The 25026-nt window shown below is 37.2% G+C and overlaps 4 protein-coding genes and 1 long non-coding RNA gene across 9 annotated transcripts; 4 read left to right on the top strand and 1 right to left on the bottom strand.

The window, feature by feature from the left end:
• Positions 1-420: 420 nt before the first annotated feature.
• LOC116915446 (type 2 phosphatidylinositol 4,5-bisphosphate 4-phosphatase) lies at positions 421-2731 on the top strand. 2 transcript variants are annotated; one of them, XM_032920594.2, is made up of 7 exons: positions 421-614; positions 808-983; positions 1065-1274; positions 1342-1391; positions 1648-1738; positions 1797-1851; positions 1916-2731. In XM_032920594.2, exons 1-7 carry the CDS (start codon positions 542-544, stop codon positions 1999-2001), a joined length of 741 nt encoding a protein of 246 aa, XP_032776485.1. In that variant the 5' UTR covers positions 421-541; the 3' UTR covers positions 2002-2731. The 2 variants fall into 2 exon arrangements, with proteins under 2 accessions (XP_032776485.1, XP_032776484.1); XM_032920593.2 differs by having other exon boundaries at positions 423-614; positions 805-983.
• A 974-nt stretch (positions 2732-3705) lies between these two features.
• On the top strand, positions 3706-6806 carry LOC116915409. 3 transcript variants are annotated; one of them, XM_032920530.2, is made up of 7 exons: positions 3706-3934; positions 4639-5016; positions 5084-5426; positions 5489-5710; positions 5779-5961; positions 6042-6161; positions 6440-6581. In XM_032920530.2, exons 2-6 carry the CDS (start codon positions 4664-4666, stop codon positions 6132-6134), a joined length of 1194 nt encoding a protein of 397 aa, XP_032776421.1. In that variant the 5' UTR covers positions 3706-3934; positions 4639-4663; the 3' UTR covers positions 6135-6161; positions 6440-6581. The 3 variants fall into 3 exon arrangements, with proteins under 3 accessions (XP_032776421.1, XP_032776422.1, XP_032776419.1); XM_032920531.2 differs by having other exon boundaries at positions 6042-6171; positions 6440-6580; XM_032920528.2 differs by lacking the exon at positions 6042-6161 and having other exon boundaries at positions 6440-6806.
• Positions 6807-7409: 603 nt separating this feature from the next.
• Positions 7410-12756, bottom strand: LOC123469624 (locomotion-related protein Hikaru genki-like). Its single transcript, XM_045168720.1, has 14 exons — positions 12384-12756; positions 10644-10747; positions 10320-10446; positions 10225-10266; positions 9994-10063; positions 9821-9933; positions 9648-9680; positions 9481-9582; positions 8715-8858; positions 8533-8651; positions 8381-8480; positions 8269-8308; positions 8075-8208; positions 7410-7989 (listed from the first exon to the last, which is right to left on the bottom strand). The coding sequence occupies exons 1-14, from the start codon at positions 12604-12606 to the stop codon at positions 7796-7798; spliced, it is 1545 nt and encodes a 514-aa protein (XP_045024655.1). The 5' UTR covers positions 12607-12756; the 3' UTR covers positions 7410-7795.
• Positions 7580-10592, top strand: LOC123469625. Of its 2 annotated transcripts, none has more exons than XR_006642881.1 (4): positions 7580-7721; positions 7787-8019; positions 8116-9954; positions 10022-10592. It is a non-coding gene; the product is annotated as an uncharacterized LOC123469625 (long non-coding RNA). The 2 variants fall into 2 exon arrangements; XR_006642880.1 differs by having other exon boundaries at positions 8079-9954.
• A 688-nt stretch (positions 12757-13444) lies between the features above and the next one.
• LOC123469623 (exocyst complex component 3-like) lies at positions 13445-17381 on the top strand. Its single transcript, XM_045168719.1, is given in 12 exon segments — positions 13445-13709; positions 13804-13952; positions 14018-14158; positions 14593-14740; positions 15126-15339; positions 15400-15557; positions 15560-15802; positions 15894-16040; positions 16118-16273; positions 16336-16494; positions 16568-16714; positions 16801-17381. Coding segments are annotated over 12 exon segments (2250 nt in total). The 5' UTR covers positions 13445-13619; the 3' UTR covers positions 17299-17381.
• The last annotated feature ends 7645 nt before the right edge of the window (positions 17382-25026 follow it).

Raw genomic sequence — 25026 nt, 5'->3', positions numbered from 1 at the left:
CTTTTTTCCTATCTCCCCCTGCAATCGAAACCCCTCTGGATTTTTTAAAATTTGGCAACGCAGCATCCGAAACTGGTCTATTGTACACAACGATTCCTACAATTTATTTATGTTAGACCGATAATTTAGTCCAAATATTTCATCAGAAAAAAAATCTCCTACATAACAACAAATTTAGGCGGTCCCCTTTACTATTTAACAAATGAATTGAGAGTGAACATGTGATTAACTATCATAATATACGAAAGCGGTGTAGGCCTACACCAGCACACATACCGACACCGCACCGATATGGCCCGATCAGCTTTATTCGGGTTGGGTCGTGTGGTGCAACGGGCTGAAGCTGATCGGGGCCGAGCGCTACCAGACAGACATCATAGAATAAAATGCCTCCTGGCGGCAAATTCTGGCATGCTTTTGTATTGGCGAAGATCTGAGAACAGGGTAATGTTGAGAACTGTAGTCTAGTTACGGGGGTGTTTCTTTATGGTCACTTTTCTTAGTTGTCTTACCGAAGTTTGTTTAAAGTACCAAATTACAAATGCCGTCTGATGAGCGGAAACCTCTTGTTAGTCATGATTATGGTGGAGATCTGGCTGCTAATATTGCCCAAGGTAAGTTTTTTAATTAAAATCTTCGAGGAAGCCAAGGGCTAAGGCAATGATTTCGTCTCTGAAAATGTTATCTTGTCTATGAGTCACAATGATGCCAGTATACACCTTGCGGCCTCTTAGTGTCCTTTACATATATATATATATATATATGATTGTTCACACATCATCTAGCAGTGCTTTTATTTACCAGAAGTTGATGAAGTTTCCCCACCTTATGGATCCACAAATGACACAAGCTCATGGACAACAGGAGCAGCACAGTTAAATGGAAACCCTATGGTTACTTGTAGAGTGTGCCAAGCTCTCATTGACATCTCTGGCAAAAAAGACCAGCATGTTGTTAAGTGTGCTGAATGTCATGAAGCAACAGTAAGTTTGCTTTAAAACATTTTATTAAATATTGATTGTTGTACCTAAACATACAATGAATTATTTATGTTATACCATCAGCCAATAAAAAATGCCCCACCTGGGAAGAAATATGTGAGGTGTCCTTGCAACTGCCTCTTGATATGCAAAGCTACATCTCAACGAATTGCTTGCCCTAGACCTAGTTGCAAGAGGATCATCAATCTGACAACAAACCCTACTAACCCTTCAGTTCCATCTGTTCCTGGAATGTGTCGTGTCACATGTGCTCATTGTCATGACACTTTTCTGGTTGTACAATTTAAAAAATTTGCCATTTAACATTTTATTTACTTCTACACCTATTATTCTGTTTCAGTTCAACACCCTGACAAATGCTTTAGCCAGATGCCCTCATTGCAGAAGAGTGTAAGTAATATTGCCAACTAATGGGCTTAAGGTTGCTTTTTGGTAAAATATGGTTTTCAAACTGCTGGTTGCTATACATATTCCTTTTATTTATTTGGTTAACCAAGTTAAACAATCAGGTTTATGTGAATGAAAATAGTAGCATTCACGCTATCTTTATTAGTACGTTCAACAATAACATTTTATACATAGGATGTTCTTATGCATTTGTGGCTTTTATATGTATATTTATTTCAAGCTTTCCTAAAAATTACAGATCATCTGTTGGGCCGGATTTTGCCAGGAAGAGGGCAACTATTTTCTTGGTTTTAAGCATGGTTTTTATCGCCGTTGGTGTTGGAGTAACGGTTAGTAACTTAAAATTATGTATCAGATTATGTAATCATACTTATTTTTCTTGAAAAGTGGGGTACTTATCATATAGCGGTTTCCAAAGGAGGAATGTACGTGGTATACGTGGGTAAGTTTAAAAAAAAAATTATATATATAGATCTGATTGACATCCTTTTTTGAAATTATTCCAGGTGCATTTCTCATTGCCTTGATCTTATTTATTCGAAGCATCTACTATTGGACGATGAAAGTCAGTGTGATAGAAGGTCCAATGTAGTTAGCTGGGTTTCCTTCAATTTAGTCTTGCTATGGCGGTTGTCTACCTTTTTTCTTGTATCTTGCTTTTCATAATTATGTAGAAATATGTTTATTCATGATGATAGTTAAGTGGCATATGCACATCCCTTAATCGAAGAACGGTAAAGGCAAACAAAATGTGAACGTTTCACCTTAAGATTTAAAGGACATTCCGCGTTTGCATTGGTGTTTTACCTTCAATTAAGCGTCTCCACTACTATACTCTTCCAAAATTTATCCTTAACCGGAACTTGATTATTCATCGCCCTCCATCTCAACGTCTTTTTTTACGAAGCGATCGGTCGAAAAAAATTTGCTTTTCTACTCGGAACTCCTGAGGTATCTATTATAACAGTCACATTATGATAGAAACGATATTAATCTATGAAACAGGCCTTATATAATTAAGCGGGCCAGAGTTAAAATTGAGAAACTTATTGGGATCCGTGTAACCAGTCGGTTCATTTATCTCCTAAACCATGTAGCCGTTCTCATTGAAACCTAAAATGTCGTCATTCGCTCATTCGAATGTGCCCCATTCAGTGATTTTTGGTTTATTCTAGTTATCTAAAGAATTTATTGATGTGCGTAAACTCCCTGCGGTAGTTCCGAACAGTCGGAGTGATGGGAGGCTTCAACGTTTCCATCTACCACTGTTCCATGATTGGTTAAACTATATGTTGTTTTGAATAAATACGCATAGATTCTTACTATCTGTTCTTTACAACTTATATATTTGCATAAGCCCATGGTGGAAAAATGTAAACGGGAAGTATTCAGTTTTTTCTGTCGATTCTGAAAAATGTAACCTCATACACACAAGCACATGGATATACAGTAATGTATACCCGGGTCACCCTAAACATCCGTCGACTATCCAACTTCAGACAAACCCAGCAATTGGTAGGCTTTCTGCGGAAGACCTTAAGTTAATTAGAAGCCCTAATTTAGACAAAATGGCGGTATGCTGCAGCTTATATGGTATCACAAGCTGATATCACCACCCCACCGATAATCACTCAAACGTTGGTGGAAATAAAGAGAATGGGAAATATAAATATTTTGAAAAATGGAAAACATGCGCAGTCATAAAGCAGATAAATGATACCACCATACCCGTTTTTAACTGGGGCATTGCATGTCACTTCGCGCAGCTCTTTTTATTTATCACAATTCATCGTCTTTTAGTGGAATAGGTAATCTGTGTGCGTAGACTACTTCTATTTGAATGAATTGCTCTAGCACACCTACGGACCTACACAACAAGGAAATAAAAGGCTTTGACATAGTTTCATTCTTTTCCTTCATCTTTTCACCAGTCTAGCCGTAGAACATCTCTGGGACAAAACTAGCGCTCCAAATACAAATAAAAATATGAGCTAAAAATTGGCGGTGCAAGGTTATCTTTTGTTGCACATATTTTCTTAGCAATTGAAACACTATATGGCGTAAAACACAGAGGACAAGCAGATTGCGACAGCAGATTGAGAATTCAGAGCAGGACATGGATGTATACTGACAATCATGTTTCATGATAAGTGTTCAGCAAATTTTAATCATAACTCAATTGCTCTATCTTACTCCAAACCGAAATGGCAAGACGAAATACGTAAAACCAGTAGCGTGTAATAAACTGAAGTAGGACAGCAGCTAAACACTGATTATTGACCATACCCGAGTTACGTGTCATTCCTCCTTCGTGTCATGCCTATTTCTGTTTTTGATACTCTTTTGGTATTTGGGAGTTCGATTTGGAGACAGACGGTCGATTAGCTTGCGGCAGTCTGTCCGCTGGCATTGCAGCCGAAGGAATTGCCTGCAGCTTTGGTTCCGCAGTTGACCATACAAACGGGGAAAAACAAGTGAAGAAATCGACAGAAGTCTTAGCTATATTGCAGCGCGTAATAGTAACGGTGAGTTGTTGCTTGGTTTTTTTAATCATTGATTCCAAAATAAGGCATTAGTTAGTTCTATCTAATCGTAAATGTGCATTATTCGGGATTTCTAACTCAATGTTAGCTTAATTAAATGCAAACAGCATAGGGTTTTATATATAGTTTCCACCAGATCAGTTCTTAATTTGATCCAGTTTTTATTGTTGACGTAGTATTGCATACGGTTTAATGCTTGCGTGGCTTCATACACGTATTCTGAGTTATGGGAATGGGTAACAAGATTGCTTCGCATTAGCTTTTCTTCTTGACAGTATTTTTAACAACAAAAATATGTATTATGAAGCCCAGTTTAATTAGTCAAAAGCTCATTTTGCTGGATAGTCTATTCAAATAATCGCATATACGTATCAATTTCTAGCATTTATTAGCAGCATCTCGCAGTTGGCAAAAATAGTTAAGAAAAATGCAGACGAGAGGGCAGTGTGGGTTTTGGTTGTAACTTGTAGTTGTGGTATTCCGCACAATTCCCGACGTACTCCTATGCCAAACGAGCACCCACCACTGCAAAGTGAATTATCCGTTCTTTTTGTTTATGCTCTGTAGTTGCTTAAATGTTTAACGGCATTTGTTTTTCTTCCTGTGGGATGTGATAGACTAGGCCCGTAAAATTAAACTATGATGGGCGAATGATATTTTCTGTTTTTTTCTATTGATAATTGAAGCCAAAAGACGTCAGACGTAACGAAGATGGCAGAAGGTAATACGTCACTGACGGGGAAATTTTGTAGCCGCATTCCTCGGTTGCAACGATCTGTATCCTTCCATGGTAAGGAATATAAATCCGCCACAAGTAATGAGGCAACGGAAGAGGAGTTGACAGAAGCTCTAGACGATCTCCGCTCTTTGAGCAGCGTTTCCAGTGTTGCGTCGTGTGCAGTGTCCAGTAGGGCATACCGGAAAGCTGTCGAATCTGCCTTCGAAATTCAGAAAACAAATTCTCCAAGATTTACGTTGCACTGCTCTACTCCACCAAGTAATGGCTTCCCGGGTGAATATTTAACACCTACCCAAAGGGCTAACAGAACCATTCGACAACTCAAGTAACCCAGGCAACGAATTGGTCGTTTTTCCTGGCAGCCTATTCTTCAACATATACCGTTTTTTTAGGTCATTATTGAAGGAATCAAAGACAGACAGCAATTACAAAGATTTTGAGATACAACGCCTGACACGCGAGCTTGTACTTTTACGCCTGGAACATGCTCAGTGTGGAAAAAACACAGTCAGAGGGGAAAAGGAACCTGAAAATACTTTACCCTTGGCGACGCCCTCTCTAGCCGATTCAGGTCATTTCGATGATCTGTCGTACCAAGCAAACCAGTTAAAGGATTCTTTAGTAGAAAAAGATGTTGATTCGCTAGCCTCTGGTAGTTGGAGCATGGAGAAAAGCCGGATTGCTAACTTTCATGGAGAAAAAATTGAGGATTTGCTAAGACGGCATGCCAACGAGGTAATTATGATGTAGCGTTTTCATTGCCCCAAAAAAATGCTTTAACACTTCAGTCATTTTAGATACAGCAAGTGAGAAATCGATTTACAGATCGGCTTGAGTTAGCTTTAACCCAACTCAGTGATTCGAATACGCGTTACGCAAATCTGTTAACCAGCCATGATTTAAGTCGACAAGAGCTAGAGCGAAGCTCGAAGGAACAGCTTCGATTGCGTCAGAAAATCGAATCACTTGAGCATAAACTTGCGCAGCTTCAGATGGATATGGAAGAACGCGAAACGATGGTATTTTAAGAGCTGGAAAAATCAGCTGCAGATACCAACAATTCACTAACTTATTGAACATTGTTTAGGAATATGAAACGCGAGAAAAGGAATTATCTCAAATTGAAAACCTTTCTGGAGAGTTGGCATGTAAAAATCAAATCATCTTGGATCTTCAATCGAAACTGGAACGTTTATGCGTTGCAGCTGACGAAGCTCGAACCGGGACCCAGAATTTACAAGCCGTAGCATCGACGTTAGAGCAGCAACAGGTAATTGCCAATAACTAAAAATAGGTTTTCATTGATCCTGGAGTAATCTCAAGTGAGGACTGACAAGTGACTTTCGGCAGGTTATTTTTAATTCTTCAAGGGCTTGGATATCGGGAAACGAAGCTATTACTCTCTGGCTCTGCCTTCACAAGCAAACCCGGAGGGTGGTTTAACGAACTTCCAGTGTCTGCTACCACCAGGTTATCCCCTGTAAACTGATTTTGTGCTTGCTTTTTTCCCTACTTTCTATCCCTTTAAAGACAGCTAGGTTAGTTTACAAGATTTAGTCGACTAAGAAACCTGCCGAAAGTCCTTATCTGTTTGTTTTTTTTCTAATCAGTACCGCACCCCACCGGTACATACTATACTCCCCCTTAACTTAGATAAACTGATTTAAGTTTTGCCAATTAGCAATTAAGCGAGCCGTTTGCTTATTATAATTTTTTACCGAATTTCTTATATCAATCTTTGCTTGCAGGTGGATCTAGAAAGCTCTAGTTCCCGAAGTTGCGCGAATGTGGACGACAAATCCAGGATAAACAATGCCAACCATCCGTCTCCAGATCCTTCTATAATTCTTAAGTTTTTGCGTTCTGCAATATTTTATTTATTAACAGACAACGAAAATGGATCTGAGCATCTGCGAGCCATTCAAAGTATTCTCGAATTCAGTCCCGAAGAAAGGTGTGCAGTAGAACGTATAGGGAGGCTTGGTTATTTGTAAAATTCTAAATGACTATTAATCACGGGTATCATTAAAAGACTGCGGTATACCTGATTCGCTAACATAAACTATGGAAGTATAAAACAAAGCTATTAGACAACAATAAAATTTCTTTAAATTTTTTGCTTTATTTTATCTTATGTTTTCTCTTTCATCTTTTAGTAGTTTAACAAAAGTTCGTATGGAAAATCAAATTTATTTTACTTCAAAAATATCAACAAAAACAAAAGAATTATTCCGGGAACTATGGTAAGGTTGCTTATTTGTATAGCGTTGGAGCTGACCATAGCCTACATGGGGAAAAGTAAAAACTGAAGGCAGTTCCATAGTTCGTCGGCACTGCAAATGTAGAGCAAATAAGCAACCCCTGCCACCCTTTTTAGTCATTGAGTGATTGAGGCATTTACGTCATAGTTGCTGCATCAGGTGCCATCTGTTGTGCAACTAACGAGAAACAATAATAATAATAATAACAATAACAAACTACGCTCACTACGCAAACTGCCGTAGCAATGTTTCGTCAAGTTATAGTGAGTATTGTTATGCTACATATTCGGACGTGGCAGTAGTTTGTCAACGTTTAGACAAAGTGCTGAATCAGGTGTTGCAGTACAGCCTACGCCCGTAGGTTTACAGCTCATTGTGAACAGTGACAAAATAGTGCTGTCAGCGCAACACCCAGTGGTGAAGGCAGTTTTGTGTAGTACAAAAATTCTGCGTGAGGTCCGTTTTTCATTTTATTAGTGCGAGAAAAATACGTCATGCAATAGAAAGAACGCTGAACAACACTGATCCGTGTCAAGCGTGTGCAAATCTAGTGGAAACCGATAGCAACACGCGCAAACAGAGGTTTGAAAACAAAGTGACACACATATTATTATACTTTTTCACTCTGGCATCTGTATCCGTCCCAAACCAATATAATCCGACAAACCGATATGCTGGAATCATGGACTCATTTGGTTACGCATCGCTAGAAGCAGAAAATATCTATTACTCTTTGAAAACAACACAAATTTTTAGAAAATGAATAACGGTATAGTCCTGTAATGTTTTCAATTAGAAAAGTACGAGTGAAACAAGTTCTTTCTTTCAGTATAGACCACGTGCTTAGATACCATTGACACACACCCCTACAGCAGAAGACCATGAACCATCCTTTTGACAGGTCAGCCATTTTCTTCCCTGTAACTTCCTACCAGGTTGACAAGAAAATTGGACCGTGGCGCCGATTTCGTACGTCGAATTCTCGGGGGTTATATAACCATAGGAAGGTATCCCAGGATGGCTGCAAAGCATTTGACCTAAATCGAGCAGTCTTTCTTTGAATAATGGTATTTTCTTCCTTTATCCTTACTGGTATAGTCAGTTAATTGTACGAAAACTTACACAGAGGAGCTGAGTGAGACCAAATTCCATTTTCCATACAGGTGATTTCATATTGTCCCAATAGTTGGAAATTACGATTGCAAGCAAATTTCACAACATCTCCGACGAAATGGCTACTGCCACTGTCTTTAATTCTAAACAAAAATATGTGTTAGTTTGGGTATTGAGACGTGTTTGCTATGAAATCAAAATACCGGCCATTTAACGGGGGCAGTAGCTCAGGGCATTCAACAACTTCAAAAATTATTAATTTTTAATTTTTTTTTTTTTTAATACGGCTTCAGTTTAATTGACGTGCGAAAATACCTTGGCATGAAGGAGGAGCTGGATACCAATCCATATTTTGCTGGCAAGTCGCATTGTTCAGTCCAATAAGTTGGTAACCGGGTGGGCAAGAAAACTTAACCTATCATACAAGGTTAAGTAATACTTATAGTAGAAAAGCACAAAATGTTTACCATCGCCTTATACCCCACTCCGTTAAGGAAGTCAAACTCCAATCGGGGATCAGCACCATCCATATCGTAGGGACACTGAATTAATTCGCAAACAGGCAGTCTGTTCTCCGACCATAACCCTATTTAATAAAAATAATAATAGTGATAATGGTTTTTAAATCACTGTTCATAAATTTTTGTACCAGAAGTTAAGCATTCGCTGAAATTTGACCCTATCAATTGGTATCCTTCTAAACAAAAAAAAACCATTCTTTGTCCAGCATAATTTCCTTCGATTACGGCATGTAGCGGCGATTCAACCACAGGAGGTGTGGGGCATTGGATTGCTAAAATAAAATACAAAGATAAACCAAGAACATTTAGATTATAGGTTAGTATATTGCGTAAATCTAAAGAAAGAAATTTTTTGTCAAAATGTGATGCTATAATTTATCAAAATGGGATGCTAAATAAGTCAAAATGTGAAAGAAGAGGTAGCCTACTGCCATTTCCGTTAGATTTGTTTAAAGCAAAATTGTTCTTGGCCTAACTGCAAGATTTATATGGAACCAAATATCCGCAAATATCATACATAGGCTACACTGCCGCGATAAGCAGTCTATACTTATAATTACGGCATAATGAATCGTTTTACTACTCAAGAATTTTTGAAAAATAGGAGTGACATGCAGTTTCGTTCGACTCGTAACAACTGGCCTTTTAGTTGAATGATATTACGGGGCTGCTTTTCGTACTGAAACAATAACGGGTTACGTCCACTGCGTAAAAGAAAGTAGCTATGACAATAATAAAATTTGATTGCAACTCAGTTTTGGGGACAGTTTTCAAACGACATTCTTCCCTGACGGTTCCCTCAATCGCGGAAATATTTTCTGCAAAAATTGCTGTTTGCAATTTACAAGGAAGCAAAAAAAATTAACCAGCAGAAAATTACAATAAATTGCTTACTTTGAACAACGATACGTATACTATTGTTATGCCCACGAGGAGTAGTACACGTGTATTCGCCTTCATCGCGCGCTTGAATGGAGAATATTGAAATCCGGAACCCTGTTCACAATTGATTTATTAATAAAAAAATGTTGTGTGTAAATTTTGCTGAAAATCATACTTACGCCACAGCCTTTCTTCACGAGATATTGCCCAACCTAAACAACGTTTTGATGATGAACGACTTATTTTACTATGACAGAATAGAACGATAGGTCAGAAGAAATTAAGGTAAGTAGGACGTTCGGTTAGAAACTAATGGTATATGAATTGTCAAGACAATTTAGAGAAATCAAACCGAACGGATGGCTCCTGTTAAAATTATTGGATTTTTTCCAAGTCCACTGAGGATTTCCCAATTTTCTGTAGAATATACAGTCAAGATGTACGACACTTCCTGGACGAACAACCCTTTCAATAACAACAAGGATGGTAATCAATTTGTACAACAAATAAATGTAATTTTCTTACAGTTCTCCTGCGGCATTTTCCCCAGCAGATCCCGTTGGAACATTCGTTTTTATCGTTGGCGGATGATCATCTATAATATTCCAATTGAAATTTGCTAATCAAACTGAAGACGATTAAAGATGTTGTAAATGTCTAACTTAGTTTTTAATTTGCTAGACAATTAATCAGAATCAAAGAAGACGATCCTATATACGTGCACTTCTTAATTATAATCGAAGAGAAACGGTTTACCAATAAATGCGGAAAGGCCATCGGAAGGTGTCGTTGGAAGACCTATGCAGACAAATGTAAATAAGTCATTAAAGCAGAATATTTTATTTTTTTACATGTGGGGAGCTTGTCGCTCCATTTTCCATGGTAGCATTGGATTGAGACTGCGCCCAATAATTTCATTTTGCCAAGCACGGGACATCGGGCTACGAGAGTTGTACCGTGGGGAATAACGGCATTTGCCTGTTAAAAAGATTACAATCATGGAAATTTAACATGCAAGGACTGGAATAGGCCTACTATACGTAGGCAATTGATTTTTTATCTTGCTCCTCGCTGGATATGGTTAATGAAATTCAAATCAATATATGTTGAAATATTTACATTTATCGGCCTATTGCTCTATTGGTCATATTGTATTTTATGCGTTTTGGACTTACCGGTAAAGGACTGTGATGTCCATAATATGAAAGAATAAGATTTTTCTCGTCGGGAATATGAAGGCGGCAATTTTTCAAAAGTGGTTGGTACCAGTCATATTTTTCTAATACATAAAGAACGTAAGAAAAATTTAATGCAAAAAAAACAAAAAAAGCTAACCTATTAGTTTACTTTTAAATCACATAGGCTACTGCCAATATAATCCCTTGTGAGTGCTTTTTATAAATGACGTTTTTTTTTCTGTGTACTTTTTGCCATCATGTATCTTAGCAGGATGTAAGCAAGCGTTAACCGAGATATATAATACTATACGTATATTACAGAGAGGGTGGAAGGGGGAGGAATAAACGTTGTGACACAAACGAACCAAAATTTTCGAGATGATTGGATCAATCGATCAGTAAGAGCTGTTGCAGGTGTAAATACTGGAGATTTAGATTTAGACAAAGACCATAAAGCAATAATATGGCGTAATTAAAATTAGCAGAAATTCTAGAAAATTTTTGATTTTACGCTACATTATACAGAAAAGTTTGAACGATGTATCACCCTATATCACCGATATCTCGACGGTGTTCCTAAATAATGTAGGCTAATCCAATTGTCTCTATTCCCTCCCATTCACTGCTAGAGCTGCTACAAAAATTAAAATTCCCCTTTTAAAATGCTAAACAAACAATGAACACCCATTTTCCTGAAAAACATGTATGTAGCCAATATAAATAAAGCAACAAATACGGGAAATAGTAGTATTCAGTTGAATGCCAGTATCTTCTTTAATATACTGTAGTTCTTTGGTTTGAATATTTACTTCAATTTAAGTTACAAAGACGGAAACATCAGAAATTCCATTTTCCTTAGTTTTTTTTAGATAACGGAAGGTATACATGACTTATTTCAGTTAAGACGACATTTTGTGAGCGAAGCCCATCACCCACCCGGGAAGCGGCGGAAAGCCATTAATTTTTACCCGAACTACTGCTGTAATGCATGACTCATTGTTTAGCAGGGGCTAAAGACAGAGCACCTAATGAAATATGAACATTTTAATTTCCCTCGAAGCTTTAAATAATGTTAAACTATACTGCAATCCACCCAACCCCAATTCCACAGTCTAGTCTAAAAAAATCACGATGGTGAACTTAAGGCCTTTTTTAGCCGACGCTTTAAGTACCTTACTTGTGTTTAATGTCTTTTAGAATTTCACAGTCGTTGCCTATTTGAAAAATAAAAGGTGACAAAGATTTAACTTATTTCCAGTTTCATTCTTTTCGTTTTATAGTTGAAGAATTTATGGGCTTTCAGATAAGATTTAGCAAGATCAGTGTGGCATGATTCTTTAATGTTTATTAAGATTGTGATAAATGATCGAATGGGTTTGAAGATTTTCAAACGAGGTTGAAGAAAGATTCTCGTAGTTGCGAACCCCCTTTAATAAAAAAAAGCTACGAGTGGATAGTCAAATAAGTGGCTCTCTCTGAGGACCAGATTGCCTTTTCCAATGATTGAACTATGATTCAGAAAATTGTTTGTTCTTCAGTTTACATAGAACTTTATCCAACAAACTTCTTGAACTGCCAGCTCTTCTATTTATTACTTTATTTTTTTAATTGTTATTCTTTTTTTACTACAAATTTTACTTGTTTTTGTAGCTGGTAAGAACATAAAATGCATGCAAGAACATGTATAGAAATCACTCCCACACCCGTGAAGGGGTCTTAACAAGACTAAAGACTCACCCTGTAATTCGAAGTTGTCAGGATGGGCTAAAGCTGACGCTGTAAAAAACTTTTCGATTGGAGAAGTTTTTAACTCCAAGTTATTTAAGCTTTCACCATTACTTGTTGTAGTGAACAGTTCGCCATAGGCTTCATTCCGTCCGGTTAAAAATATCGGTAGCAACTGCAACACAATCCTTAGCCACCACCTCATAATATTTGAAAATGAAGTCGTGCACTGCATAACGGGAAGGCTTTGCCCTACGAAACGAAGTATTCTGATATCTGAATATGTTCTTTGATTAAATCGCAGCTGTAGGTAACAGAATAGAACAAAACGTTTTTCGCCCTCCTGCCAGTAACGCAACGTCCTTTAGACTGGTTCATCGGTCAATAATCTTCACTGCCGAGCAGCAAGCAAGGCACAGACAAGGCAGAAAGGAAGAGATTATGACTTCGATCGATGCTTCGTGCAGTGATGCCTTTGTCATGTCGTTGATTTTGTTCGTTACTTTCCTATTTCTCGTGGTAATATAATATACCATTCAAGCCAACACCATAGAAAGAAATGAGCGTTGCGTAACGTCGTGTGTGCCTTGAAGAACAATGCAACAAAGTTATAGTATGATTATTAGCATGATAATAATGCGTAACCACCAACCATTTTCGCCCATCAGTTTTGTGTTAAAACTGACTTTTTTCAAAGCAACCATTTTATCCAAATCGGAACAATTTATCGTTTTTTTTTTCGCAGACGAAGACAATAATTTTTTTTTCGCAGATTATTGGATGGTTTTTGAAAGAGCTGCCCGATTTCTATTGTGAAGCTTACATAAGCAGTTTAGCACAGTTATACCGACAGTTACCGAGGCTTCGGGGGAAATTGACTCCGATATGAAACGGAAAGACATCACACTATAAAGACGCATACCCACAGCTATAACTTGGTTCCGTTAAATATTGTTAAGCAGTACGGATGTATTTAGAAAATTTTCTATCGATCCAAGCGCATAAAAACAAATAAACATTGTGACTTTATGAGTGCCCGGCGGCCCCGGCCACCTTGGTTAAGCAGATGCTCGCAGCAGACGTCCCTAACTCGTGACAGTTGACAGATAGAACTTGCAACCTGAGTCAACAAACAAGTAACTTGGGGATTTGTGGAGTGTTGTGTTATAAAAATATTGTCGCTCTATTTCTTTAATTGTATTAGTGAAAGAACTAGTCTGAAATAACTAGATTGACTCAGTGAAAATAATGAATATAGAGCTCCTTCAAGAGGAGGCGATGGCCTCTGCCGCTGTATCCCTATCTGCTATGTTACAGCGCCCGGATCAACTTGAAAAAGTAAAAAATAATTTCTGTTATACATTTATGGCAGTTTTATATAGCACAAAATTTGATCTATGAATTCTGATTTAATATTTTTTCCCTAATGTAGGTGGAACAATACAGACAACGAGTAACACGAAAGAAAACATCTGTTGAAGCGATGTTAAAGACTGCTGTGCAAAGTCAGCTTGATGGTGTAATTAGTGGACTTCAGCAATTACAATCAGCTTTGGTTGACATTGTTGATATTCGTCAAAGGTAATGCCATCATGATATAATTTTAAATAGTATGACCATGTAGTTATTGTGACATTTTGTTTCAGGTTACATGAAATTGAGGAGTGTGTTGTAGCCATCCCATCACTTTGTGATAGTGTCAAGAATGTTAGAGAAGAACATGTAGTTTATTCACAATATGCTGTTGCCATGGAAAATCTAAAACATATTTTTACTGTTCCAGAAAGGTAAATCTTGGAAAGTTTTTACTCTTACACCAGTGTCCCTATTATTGAAAGTTTTCTTTTCCAGTAACATTCTAGTCTGAATCTTGTACAACCTTTCTTCTTATTCTATGTAAAATGTTTCTATTCTAGGAAAAGGTAGTATTGACCCAATGTAGAATCTTTATTCTAGACTTAGTACATAAAAAGGGGTTAACAGACACCATAATTTAGAATTTACTGCGTCTCCACCTATCTGCTGACCATCGTCCTGATGGTTTTAAGATCAGGAAATTCGAGAGAGCTATCAACTTGATTTTATAGCTATAAACTTTTCATGTGGCTTTTCGGTAGTCACCTACAATTTATTGCGTACCAAAGATAGATAGGCTTGAAAAAATTTTATTTGTAAAATTATTAAAAATTATTTTTAAAAAGTTATGTGGTTCTACTTATAGTGTTGACAAAACTCGACAATGGATTTCGGAGGGTAAACTTCTTCATGCACACCAGAGCCTTACGGATCTTGAAAACTCGCGGGACGATTTGCTCTACGAACTCCACAGATTACCAAATCACTCGTTGCAAGACAAACAAATGCTCAAGGTCTCAAAATTTTTGCTTCTAACAAAAAGCGTATTTACACAGATCCAGCGGTGACTGCTTGCTCGTTGAACAATTAGCTTTTAATAATTAATTCAATTCTTAATGCATTTTCATAAACGATATTAATCAAGGCAATAATTTTCACCAAGCCCTCTGCTAAACTGTGCCGTTGAATTTGAGTTATTATTATCTTATAACTAGATTGAAAACGGATTTTAAAAAACTTAACTACTGTCAATGAAACTTGCAGTCCTCACTGGATATTAAAATTCTGAACAAATGCCTATGCTACATAAATATACCCACACTGTGTTTCTAAGACATAATTTCCCAATTTTGACTCAACATTTTCATTTTATTTATTTATTTTTTTTTATCTCACCAGGCATATTTTTCTGGTGTGCAACAGTTGTCGGAACAGTTGGGAAAGCAGCTGTGGTTACTCTTAGGTAGATCTTTAAATACCGTTCGGAAGGAGCCACAGGTGATTGTGACAGCCGTTCGGATTATTGAACGTGAGGAACGTGCGGACGCCTATGCGGTTCAACGTCAGAAACAAAGCGGATTCTTACCGCCCGGTAGACCGAAAAAATGGAAAGGTGATTCGTTTTGTCAATATATTCAAAGTGCTCTTCGCTACCTTCTGTCTAAATTCACAGCACGTGCTTTGGAAGTCCTTAGCGACGCCGTGGTCGAAAGAATAGAAGGCAATCAATTTGAAGAGAGAGGTGACAATAAGATGTGGCTAGTGCGGCACCTTGAGGTGACACGTATGTTGATTATTGAGGATCTTCGTGTAGTAAAAACGCTGTGTGCCCTGCTTGCTTTCCTCCTCACTGGGATATCGTCAACCAATTTTTTCAAAAGTATCACATGAGTATTAGTAAACATCTAGAGGAAGTTATAGCGGCCGGCCTTATTGGCAACGAATTTGTTACACTTTTGTCTTGGGTGCTTCAAACGTATCCAGGTCCAGAGCTACTGCGACACGTAGATATTAACATTGAACCCAGTTCACTGGGCCCAATTTTAAGCGACGATACAATTGAAAAACTTTTTCAGGTAAAACCTAAATGTTTTTTGTTTTTGTTTGTTTGTTTGTTTATTTTTTTATTTCTAACGATGAAGATTTAACATTTGTACATTTATTTAGGCCTATATAAGTAACATGGCTTCCAATTACAATGATTGGATGCAAAAAACTGTTGATGCAGAGGCCAGGGATTGGAGGCGGCCCGTAGTTCCTGAATCGGACGGTGATGGTCATTATCACACGGAGTCTATCGTCATAATCTTCCAAGTAAAAATTTACTTACTTCTGGAAATCATTGGATGTAAAGAATTGGCATTTAACACTTGATGGTATTTCCGCCTAAGATGGTAGAGCAAAACCTTAGCGTGTCGCGCACTATTAGCGACGGACTTATGACGCGAGCATTAATTTTGGGATTGGAGCAAATCACACAATACGGAGAGATGTACAGGGAAGCAATTAATCTTTTCAAGAACAAACATTTCGAAGATAGAAGCCAAGTATGTTTCCGTAAGCCCCTGTGGCCTCTCTGTCAAATACCTTTATGTTTGTTTCGTTTCAGGTGCCTTATTTTACACACTACATGATTGCGATAATCAACAATTGCTTGCATGCGATGGAACTAGTTCAGGAAATGAAAACTCGAAATGGAAGCAGGTGTGATCAGAGTGGGTCGTCGGCAGTTTTGAACAAATTTGAAAATCTAGCAGTAACTTACGATGTATTTCATTTTACTTGTGAAAAATTGTTTTACTACAAGTCGACAAAGAATTAAGAATACGATTTTAAACCAGGGTCTTAGGAACGAGGCTGCTGGTATTCTACTAGATGAAGCTTTCCTTGATCTTGAACCGCACTTCCAGGACTTGCTGACTCGCAAGTGGGTCGTGTCCACCGTTCCGGTTGATACAATCTGTGCAACTTTGGAAGACTACTTTCAAGTACGAGCGTTTTTGTCTTTGCCTCGACAGTGCGATTTCTCTGATGTTGTGCAATTAACAGTCTAACAATTTTCTGAATATTTCAGGATTATATGCATCTGAAGCCACGAAATTTCGAATACGTCATCCGGCAAGCTGAAATCTGCATCACACGTAAATACATAAGTTCTATTTTTCAGAAGAAGCTATCGTTGAAAGAAGAACGGCGAGAAGTGGCAGAAAAGATCATTCAGGAAGCCGGGCAAATTGAAGCTCTTTTAGCTCCTGCTTTACTTAGTCGCAATTCTCCCTCTGATGCCTCTAATTCTAAAGCCACTGAAGATGCGTCAAAGGCAATATCTGCTCTAGCTGAAGTGATCAAATGTGATTCTGAGATTATAACGCTAGAGCTTATAAATTTTATTAAAAAATACCCTGACGTTTCCCAAGATCAACTGACATACCTACTGAGTCTAAGAGGGGACTTTGGAAGACTAGAAGCACGACAGAGAGTGACAGACTTGTTGTCAAGTAGTTCAAAGGACGAGGTCGCTAGGAGTACGATTTTTTCTCTAATTATTGTTCCAAGTTCAATATTCTCATAAACGTTACTTTATTTGTCTTCGAATCCCAATGGGATCATCCATCATACCATTATACCAAATAATAAAAATCTGGTTTATTCAAAGTTTATTTGGTTTCTATTATTTATCTATTAACTATTTTTAGCAACTCCATCTCGTTCAGGGACCTGTAGACCGAGAGCCTGCGACAGGTTTGGGACATTTTTTAAAGAAAAGGCAGAACGCCATAAATATTTAAATTAACATACTTTATCGGCGGAAATGGAAGTCTGCCGTGCCGGATAGGGTTCCCCTGTGCGGTACCGACTACCGAAGTCGGCGGGAAAGTTCCCAAAAGGAAAAATTTTCAAGAAGAATAAGATGTTCACTAAAAAAAAGGGCGTGAAAAGTTACGTGTGAACCCCACAGACCAGACGAAAAAATCGGGTTCCCTATATCCACCAGACGCAGGTGTGTAACCAGAGTAATAGAATACTGGTGTAGCCACGCTTATGGCGGGCCCTCCCATTGCCTTTTTGGCCTGATAGTCCGGTCGGGCTAGCAAAAAGTGTATGTTGAACCCCAAACAAATTGTAATAAGTTGTTTTTTACATGAGCTGTGTTTATATCCCTTTGATCTATGCCCTGTTAAAAAGCTCTCGAAAAATATTAATATTTAGTGTACTTATTTTAATTTTTAAAATATGCGTGTATTTGTGATTCGATTAAAACTATTAAAATACAAGAAAATAGAAATTTGAAAAAATGAACTTTGTTAGTTATTCCCTCATTTATATTCAGGATAAATTTTGTTTACATAACCTTAAAAGTGTGAAATTCACAGCCACTTTTAGCTGGTCACCTCCTTTTTTTTCCCCTTAAAAACGCGTCCGTGTTTTACACGGCTCTTATGTAAAAATCATGACAACGAAAATCGTTGCCGATAGTGAACTAGAGTTTGCTCCTCATCCGTTAAGGTCTAATTTTAATCGGCGGTTTATCCTTTACCACCCCAATAAATGATTTCCGGGAGCTAGTTTTACTTTTCAAGTTATTTCATGAAATATAAACCCAATTTTCCCCAAATTTTCTTATTACACGTTCTAGTTTCCGCCACACCCGCAGTGAGCGCTGTGGCGTTCTGATATATTGTTCAGTGTTTCGGATTTTCTAAATTTGCCGGATTTGACTCAAATCCAAATCATTGCGTGTGTTTTGAAATCCGTTCCAAATCCTAAGCTCGAAAAAATCAGCAAAATCCAATCCAAATCCAATCCAAATCCAAATCCAAATCATTTTAAATTTGAGAAAATCCGTTCCAAATCCGATCCAAATCCGATCCAAATCCAATCCAATTCACAATCTATTGTTAATTTTATGATTGCAACATGTAACACATAGTTACATACAAATTCTTCTACATATTTCTGTGTCAAGGTAAAAATGTTTAAAATTTCCTTTTAATTTTTTTGACTTTAATCCCTAATTTAACATCAAATAAAAACCCAAGACTTAATTGGATTAGTTTACTTTTTAATAGAAGTTTTGCTAAAAAGTCTGTTCGACTTTTGATTTCTTACAAAATCCATATTTAAAAAAAAACTATAATAACAGGTTCCATTAGATTTCTTAAGTTGGATTAAATCTTTTTATTTCTGAGTATTCTGACTGACAATGGTGAAAACAGCAAAAAAACAAAGAGTTAGCCACAATTCATCATTTTTGTTTGACAGGAGTCACAGGACTCATAAGTTTCATATTTTGCTTTATGAAAAGCATTTTCGCGAAGAGAGGAGGCTTAATGCGATTTCTTTTAGCCGTTGCAATGTCCGTGGCGGTGCTAAAGACCCGTTCGATCTCTCCTCCCGAAGCGGGCACCCCGAAGAGCTCCCTTGCTATCAAAGCCAACAACGGGAATCGATGGGCGTTTACTTTCCAATAACCCAAGGGACTAAAGCGCAAGTCAGAAGGACAATCATTGTCAGGAGAATCTGGACCACTTGACTGGTACACTGGTTCTGAGAGGTAGAGTTCAAATTCATCAAGGACCTTTGATGCGCTAGCAGATTGAGCCCTTTTCTGGATGACCGTTGAAAATAGAGCCCGAGTCAAGGTTTGGCGCTTAGACGGAGGTGAATTCATTGCCCTACCTGCCGTGCCCTCTTGAATTTCTTGGGAGTCTCCTAAATTATAAAAACCAAATGTTTAATATTGTGAATTCGTTTTTCGGTTAAAAATGGTCCGTATGCAAATGTTTGTATCGGTATTCCAGTTCGGATCTAATGGACTGCAAGACATCGTTCTCAACAAGACCAGATGACTGAATCCTTCTTCTTTATAAAGGATTTGGATTTGGATTTGAAAAAATCCGGGTTTTTGTTGGGGGATCAAATCCGATCCAAATTCGAGCCATTGAAAAATAAGGCAAATCCAAATCCCTTAAAAATCCGGGAGGATTTGTATTTTATTGGATTTGGATTTGATTTGAAAAAAAAAAATCCGAAACACTGATATTGTTTACATATCAGAGATGTGCGCGAGCAAAGATTTTCTTGCTCAAACAAACAAAAACAATTTCCAATTTTTGTTTGTTTGCTCGATTAATTGAGAATTATTTGAACAATTTGCCAAACAATTTTCTCGTCCAAAATTGTTCATAAACAAATAAAATTGTTTGAACAATACAGTTTGTTTGAGCAAAATTAATTTTTTGAACAAAAACCCTTTAAAAAAATTTCGGCAACGCAGACAACGCTCCAATAAAAAAAACGGTTACATTTTCTTGGATAACAACAGAGATCCAAGAAACAATTAAACAAAAGGTTTGACTTTCTTTTTTAAACGTTACAGGCTCGAAATTATTTGATTTCCTTATTGACTGGATGCCAAAGACTTAGAATAATAGTAAAAGTAATCACAGTTAACATTGATTTTTGATTAGAATTCACAGGTGTTTACTTTTTTTTTGGCGGCAGAATTTGCACTGAGAAAGATTAATTTGTCCACATTTTGTGGATCCAAACGCTGGCGTTGTTGAGTGACAACATTTCCTCCGGTACTAAAGACTCTTTCAGACGGTGCCGAGGTAGCAAGTATCCCTAATATTTGTCTGGCGTATATTGCAAGAAGCGGAAAATCGTATTGACGCCCCTTCCACCAAGACAAGATATCTAGCTCGTCCATTTCATCGGCAGATATTCTTGGAATGGCGAGGAAGTTTTGCATTTCAGCCTTCAGAAGCTCTTCTCGGGTTCCATTTGTAGCAGGTTCGGCATCCAAGACGATGCCGTACAAGGCCGATATTTTGATTTTTTTTGTTAGATGAATGATGGCGCTGTCGTATTTGCTGTCCGCATTGAGTTTTCTGTTGGTGTCGAACTTTGCTTGACTGGTTACTGTCACTGAGAAACATGTTGCGCTAGTCATCATTTCCTTGGAAACTTGGAAACTTTTGAGTTTTTTTTTATTGTTTGAACAAAACCAAACAAACAATGGAAAAATTGTTTGAAATTGTTTGACTTTTGTTCAAACAAACCCAAGCAAGAAAAAAAAATTATTTATTTACTCGAGCAAAAATTTACTTGATTAATCGAAAATTGCTTGAACAAAATTTGCTTGTGCACATCTCTGTTACATATATCCAACAGTGGCCCTCCAGTGGCGGAAACTAGAACGTGTAGTAAGAAAATTTGGGGAAAATTGGGTTTATATTTCATGAAATAACTTGAAAAGTAAAACTAGCTCCCGGAAATCATTTATTGGGGTGGTAAAGGATAAACCGCCGATTAAAATGAAACCTTAACGGATGAGGAGCGAACTCTAGTTCACTATCGGCAACGATTTTCGTTGTCATGATTTTTACATAAGAGCCGTGTAAAACACGGACGCGTTTTTAAGGGGAAAAAAAAGGAGGTGACCAGCTAAAAGTGGCTGTGAATTTCACACTTTTAAGGTTATGTAACCAAAATTTATCCTGAATATAAATGAGGGAATAACTAACAAAGTTCATTTTTTGAAATTTCTCTTTTCTTGTATTTTAATACAGTGCCGGTCCAGTTATAGAACCGCCTAGCTATGGAACCGGCTCGGTTATCGAACCGATTTTTCTTTGCCGTGTTTCAGCGCCACCGTTGGCCGTATTATGAACTATATCGATTTTCTATGGCGGGAATGAATGGGTTTTGCCTTTTAAAACATGCAAAAAAATATTACTGTAATGGGTTTTATCTTTTTAGGCAATGTTGTACATCGGTTCAATGACCCAACTAATAATAATAGGCGTTAAAGTTATTCATACCAGATACAATAATAATAGGCGTAAAGTTATTCATACCAAATACAATAGAATACAATAGCTTCCACTATTCATTCTTATCTTCTACCACCTTGTTCCATTCCAGTCTTTCTACCAACTCTAATTTCTTTTTCCTTCTGGTATGACAACAGTTCTTCTAGTTCATCAAACCACTTCCTCTGTGAATGGTCCCCACCAATGAAGATACACTAGTATCTCACCATTCATAGCCATAGACTATATTACACATATATTAAAAATCTTTTTAAGTTAGTCATAGCAGCGGTTCGAACACGGGACTCTAGATCTATAGCGAACAGCATTACCACTCTGCTGTGTGCCCTTACATTCTAAGACCGTCAAAGTTTGAGGGATGAAAGAACCGACGATTGGTGGCACTAAGATCGGGTGCTTGGTTATAGAACCATTCAGTTATAGAACCGCGCACAGGCCGGTTCTATAACTGGACCGGCACTGTAGTTTTAATCGAATCACAAAAACACGCATATTTTAAAAATTAAAATAAGTACACTAAATATTAATATTTTTCGGGAGCTTTTTAACAGGGCATAGATCAAAGGGATATAAACACAGCTCATGTAAAACACAACTTATTACAATTTGTTTGGGGTTAAAACCTAGCCCGACCGGACTATGAAAGTCTTTCTGTCCCATAACGAAAGCGCCACAGCGGCTGTGTTGTGAACTTGTGATGTATTACGTTTTCGCTATGTTTTCGCTCATTTTCGTCGTCTGTACTTCAGAAAGTAAACAAAAAGTGGCTTAATTAATTAGTGTGAAAAAAAGTATGTATAAACATATGGGTTGTTATAACAATAACAACCCTTAAAACTCAATTCATAGGTGGCGTTACGGTTATGGGACACTTAAATCGATATCTTGCCTCATTTTCTCACAATCGATACGCGAAATTGGCAACAACTTTTGGGAAAAAATCCGAGAGGGGGAGTTAACATGGCCGTGGCTACACCAGTATTCTATTACTCTGGTGTAACTGTTTTCCCCCTGTCAAATTCCTTTACAAGTGGTGGCAACATCGCATTGACGGCGCAAAATTCAAATTGTTTATGTTATGTTTTGAGTACTTAAATAGTTATTAATGAAAAATAGTAATACATACTAAAATATTGTTGTTTTTCATAGTCTGGGTTTGTATTTGCTGACTGGAATAAATATTTTACACTTAATTGCACACAACATTAATAACTTATTCATTATTATCAATCTTCGAAAGTTGAGTCACCATCGAAGTCATTTTCTTCGCAAATTTTTAATGTAATAATTTTGCACAAATGGATAGATCTTATCAAGAGCTATCCATTCCTTTAATTTTTCTCAAATATAGAGCTTATAGTTTACCGATTTTAATTCATTTAGTTTTACGATCTGTCAAACCACACCGACAAAAATATCCAATCGGTTTACTACTCGGTTAGGTATTTTTTAAAGCAAAAATTTAACGGAAGTGGATAGCCCCAATCATCGGCTATCCATTACTGTAAAAAAATTTTATTTAGACCTAATATTTCTACCTATGAAGCTATTTTAATTTTGTGTACTGGGATAGAGGGATTACCCGAGACACGTTAAACCGCACCGACCTACCTACCTGAAAAATAGCTGATCTGTCATTACTCGGGTAGGTGCTTTTCAAGCGGTTTTCTTTCGTTCAAAATACCCACTTTAAAAGATATGGCTCAGCCTTAACTTAAAAAAGGGTGGGCCAGTGAAAGAAAATAAATAAAACTATAATGTATTGCACAAAACAAGTCAAATAGGGTACACAGTAATGATATCGGGTTTGGAAACCGGTTTCACTACCCGAATGCCCATGAGTTGAAATTCATAATTATTACAGTAATTTTAATGGAATTATACCATTGCTTAATTAAGTAATATTCTAATAAATAAAAACAAAATTATAAAGTTAAAAGGCATTGTATTACGGAAAGGAAACAGAAAGAAAGATAAACAATAAACATAAATAATAAAAAAACACAAAACAAAAAAATAACGGCTCGGGGTTTTGTGTAGAGGTTGCGCTAGTATAGCGAATTGAGCTGCCTATCTCTTGCTGCAAATTGAGGCCAGGCACCTGAACCCTACCAGGAGTTGTCGTCATGTTTTTCCTGACTGAGTTCAGGTCCCTGAACGAGATGGAGTTTATTTTTAGCCAATAGAGCAGTAAAACATCCTACGTTGCACGTTCTCCACAAATGCGAAAATCTCATTTGTGTCGAAGTTGGTCTGCTGCGGCTGCGGGGCCTTATCATGGTCAGAGTCATAGAACCCCCCAGGTAAAAAAGTACTACATTGCACTACAATAAAATTATAATATAGCCAAGTAAACTATCATTTTACTATAGTGAACGCTGTAAAATAAAATTATTACTAAGTGGGCGTATTTTTTTCTTTGTTTCAATATCAGTATTACTAATACACACTACTGTTTCACTAGTGACCACTACACGTTTACTTGGACACACTTTGTTTTCAGTAGTGTACACTGTATATTTACTGACACAAACTGCTGTTTTACTATAGTAGGCACTAGTAATTGCTGTTTTACTACATTGGGCATTAATGCCACTATATTCTTACTGAGACTCACATTGTTTTTACTGATTGCCACTGTAGGCCTACTTCTACTTTATATATATTTTTATGCATGTATTTTTCTGGGATACGCTTGTAATAACTGTTACTTCAAATACCAGATTCAGTTAATAAAACATAATAATAAGCCGAAACATGCAATTAACAGGTTTATTTTGTTACAACAAATCCATTAATCTTTTTCAAACCTTATATCATTTCTCACACAATACATTTCATTGTCACAAAGAAGAAGAAAAGATTTCGAAACCACGTCCTGTGGCGTTAATGCTTTTTTTAGGGAATGGGAGCCATTAGAATTTATTTTTGTTACTACAGAGCCCAAATTGATCAAAGTGTGTTCGTCGAGTATAGACTTTCAAGCTTTTCATAACTTAAACATGCAATGCAAAACATTTGTTTTCCTAGTCTGTTTTTAATTAAAGTAACGTCTTCCGGCTGTAACAAAATTTGTAGACTTTTACCCAGCCCTCGCAATGTATGGTTTCCTGACACGGAAGCTTCTAATCTATAATAAATTTCTTTGACCAAGTCTTCCGCAAATGGAATATGAAGTTTAGCGTAGTGGCGAGCTTTTGCCTTCTTCAAAACGGAGGCAAATATTTGTTTTCCTATCTGAGTAGACCCGTGACAAGCATACTTAAGTGTTCCGCCTATATCTTCGTACATAAATGCCGAATAAGCCCACGGGCACCCCCAATAAGTCACAGAATCTACAACGTGTTGTAATAGGTGAACGTTATAACTAACTTGATCTTCACCGTACAATAACTCAACTTGTGAAACAAATTTAAAGAATAGTTTACAAACTACTTCAATTTCTTCGCGAGATACATTTT

Source organism: Daphnia magna, linkage group LG2, assembly GCF_020631705.1.
Source record: "Daphnia magna isolate NIES linkage group LG2, ASM2063170v1.1, whole genome shotgun sequence".
NCBI classification, from domain to species: domain Eukaryota; kingdom Metazoa; phylum Arthropoda; class Branchiopoda; order Diplostraca; family Daphniidae; genus Daphnia; species Daphnia magna.
The sequence above is the reverse complement of the archived record's forward strand: the minus strand, read 5'-3'. Positions and strand labels throughout refer to the sequence as shown.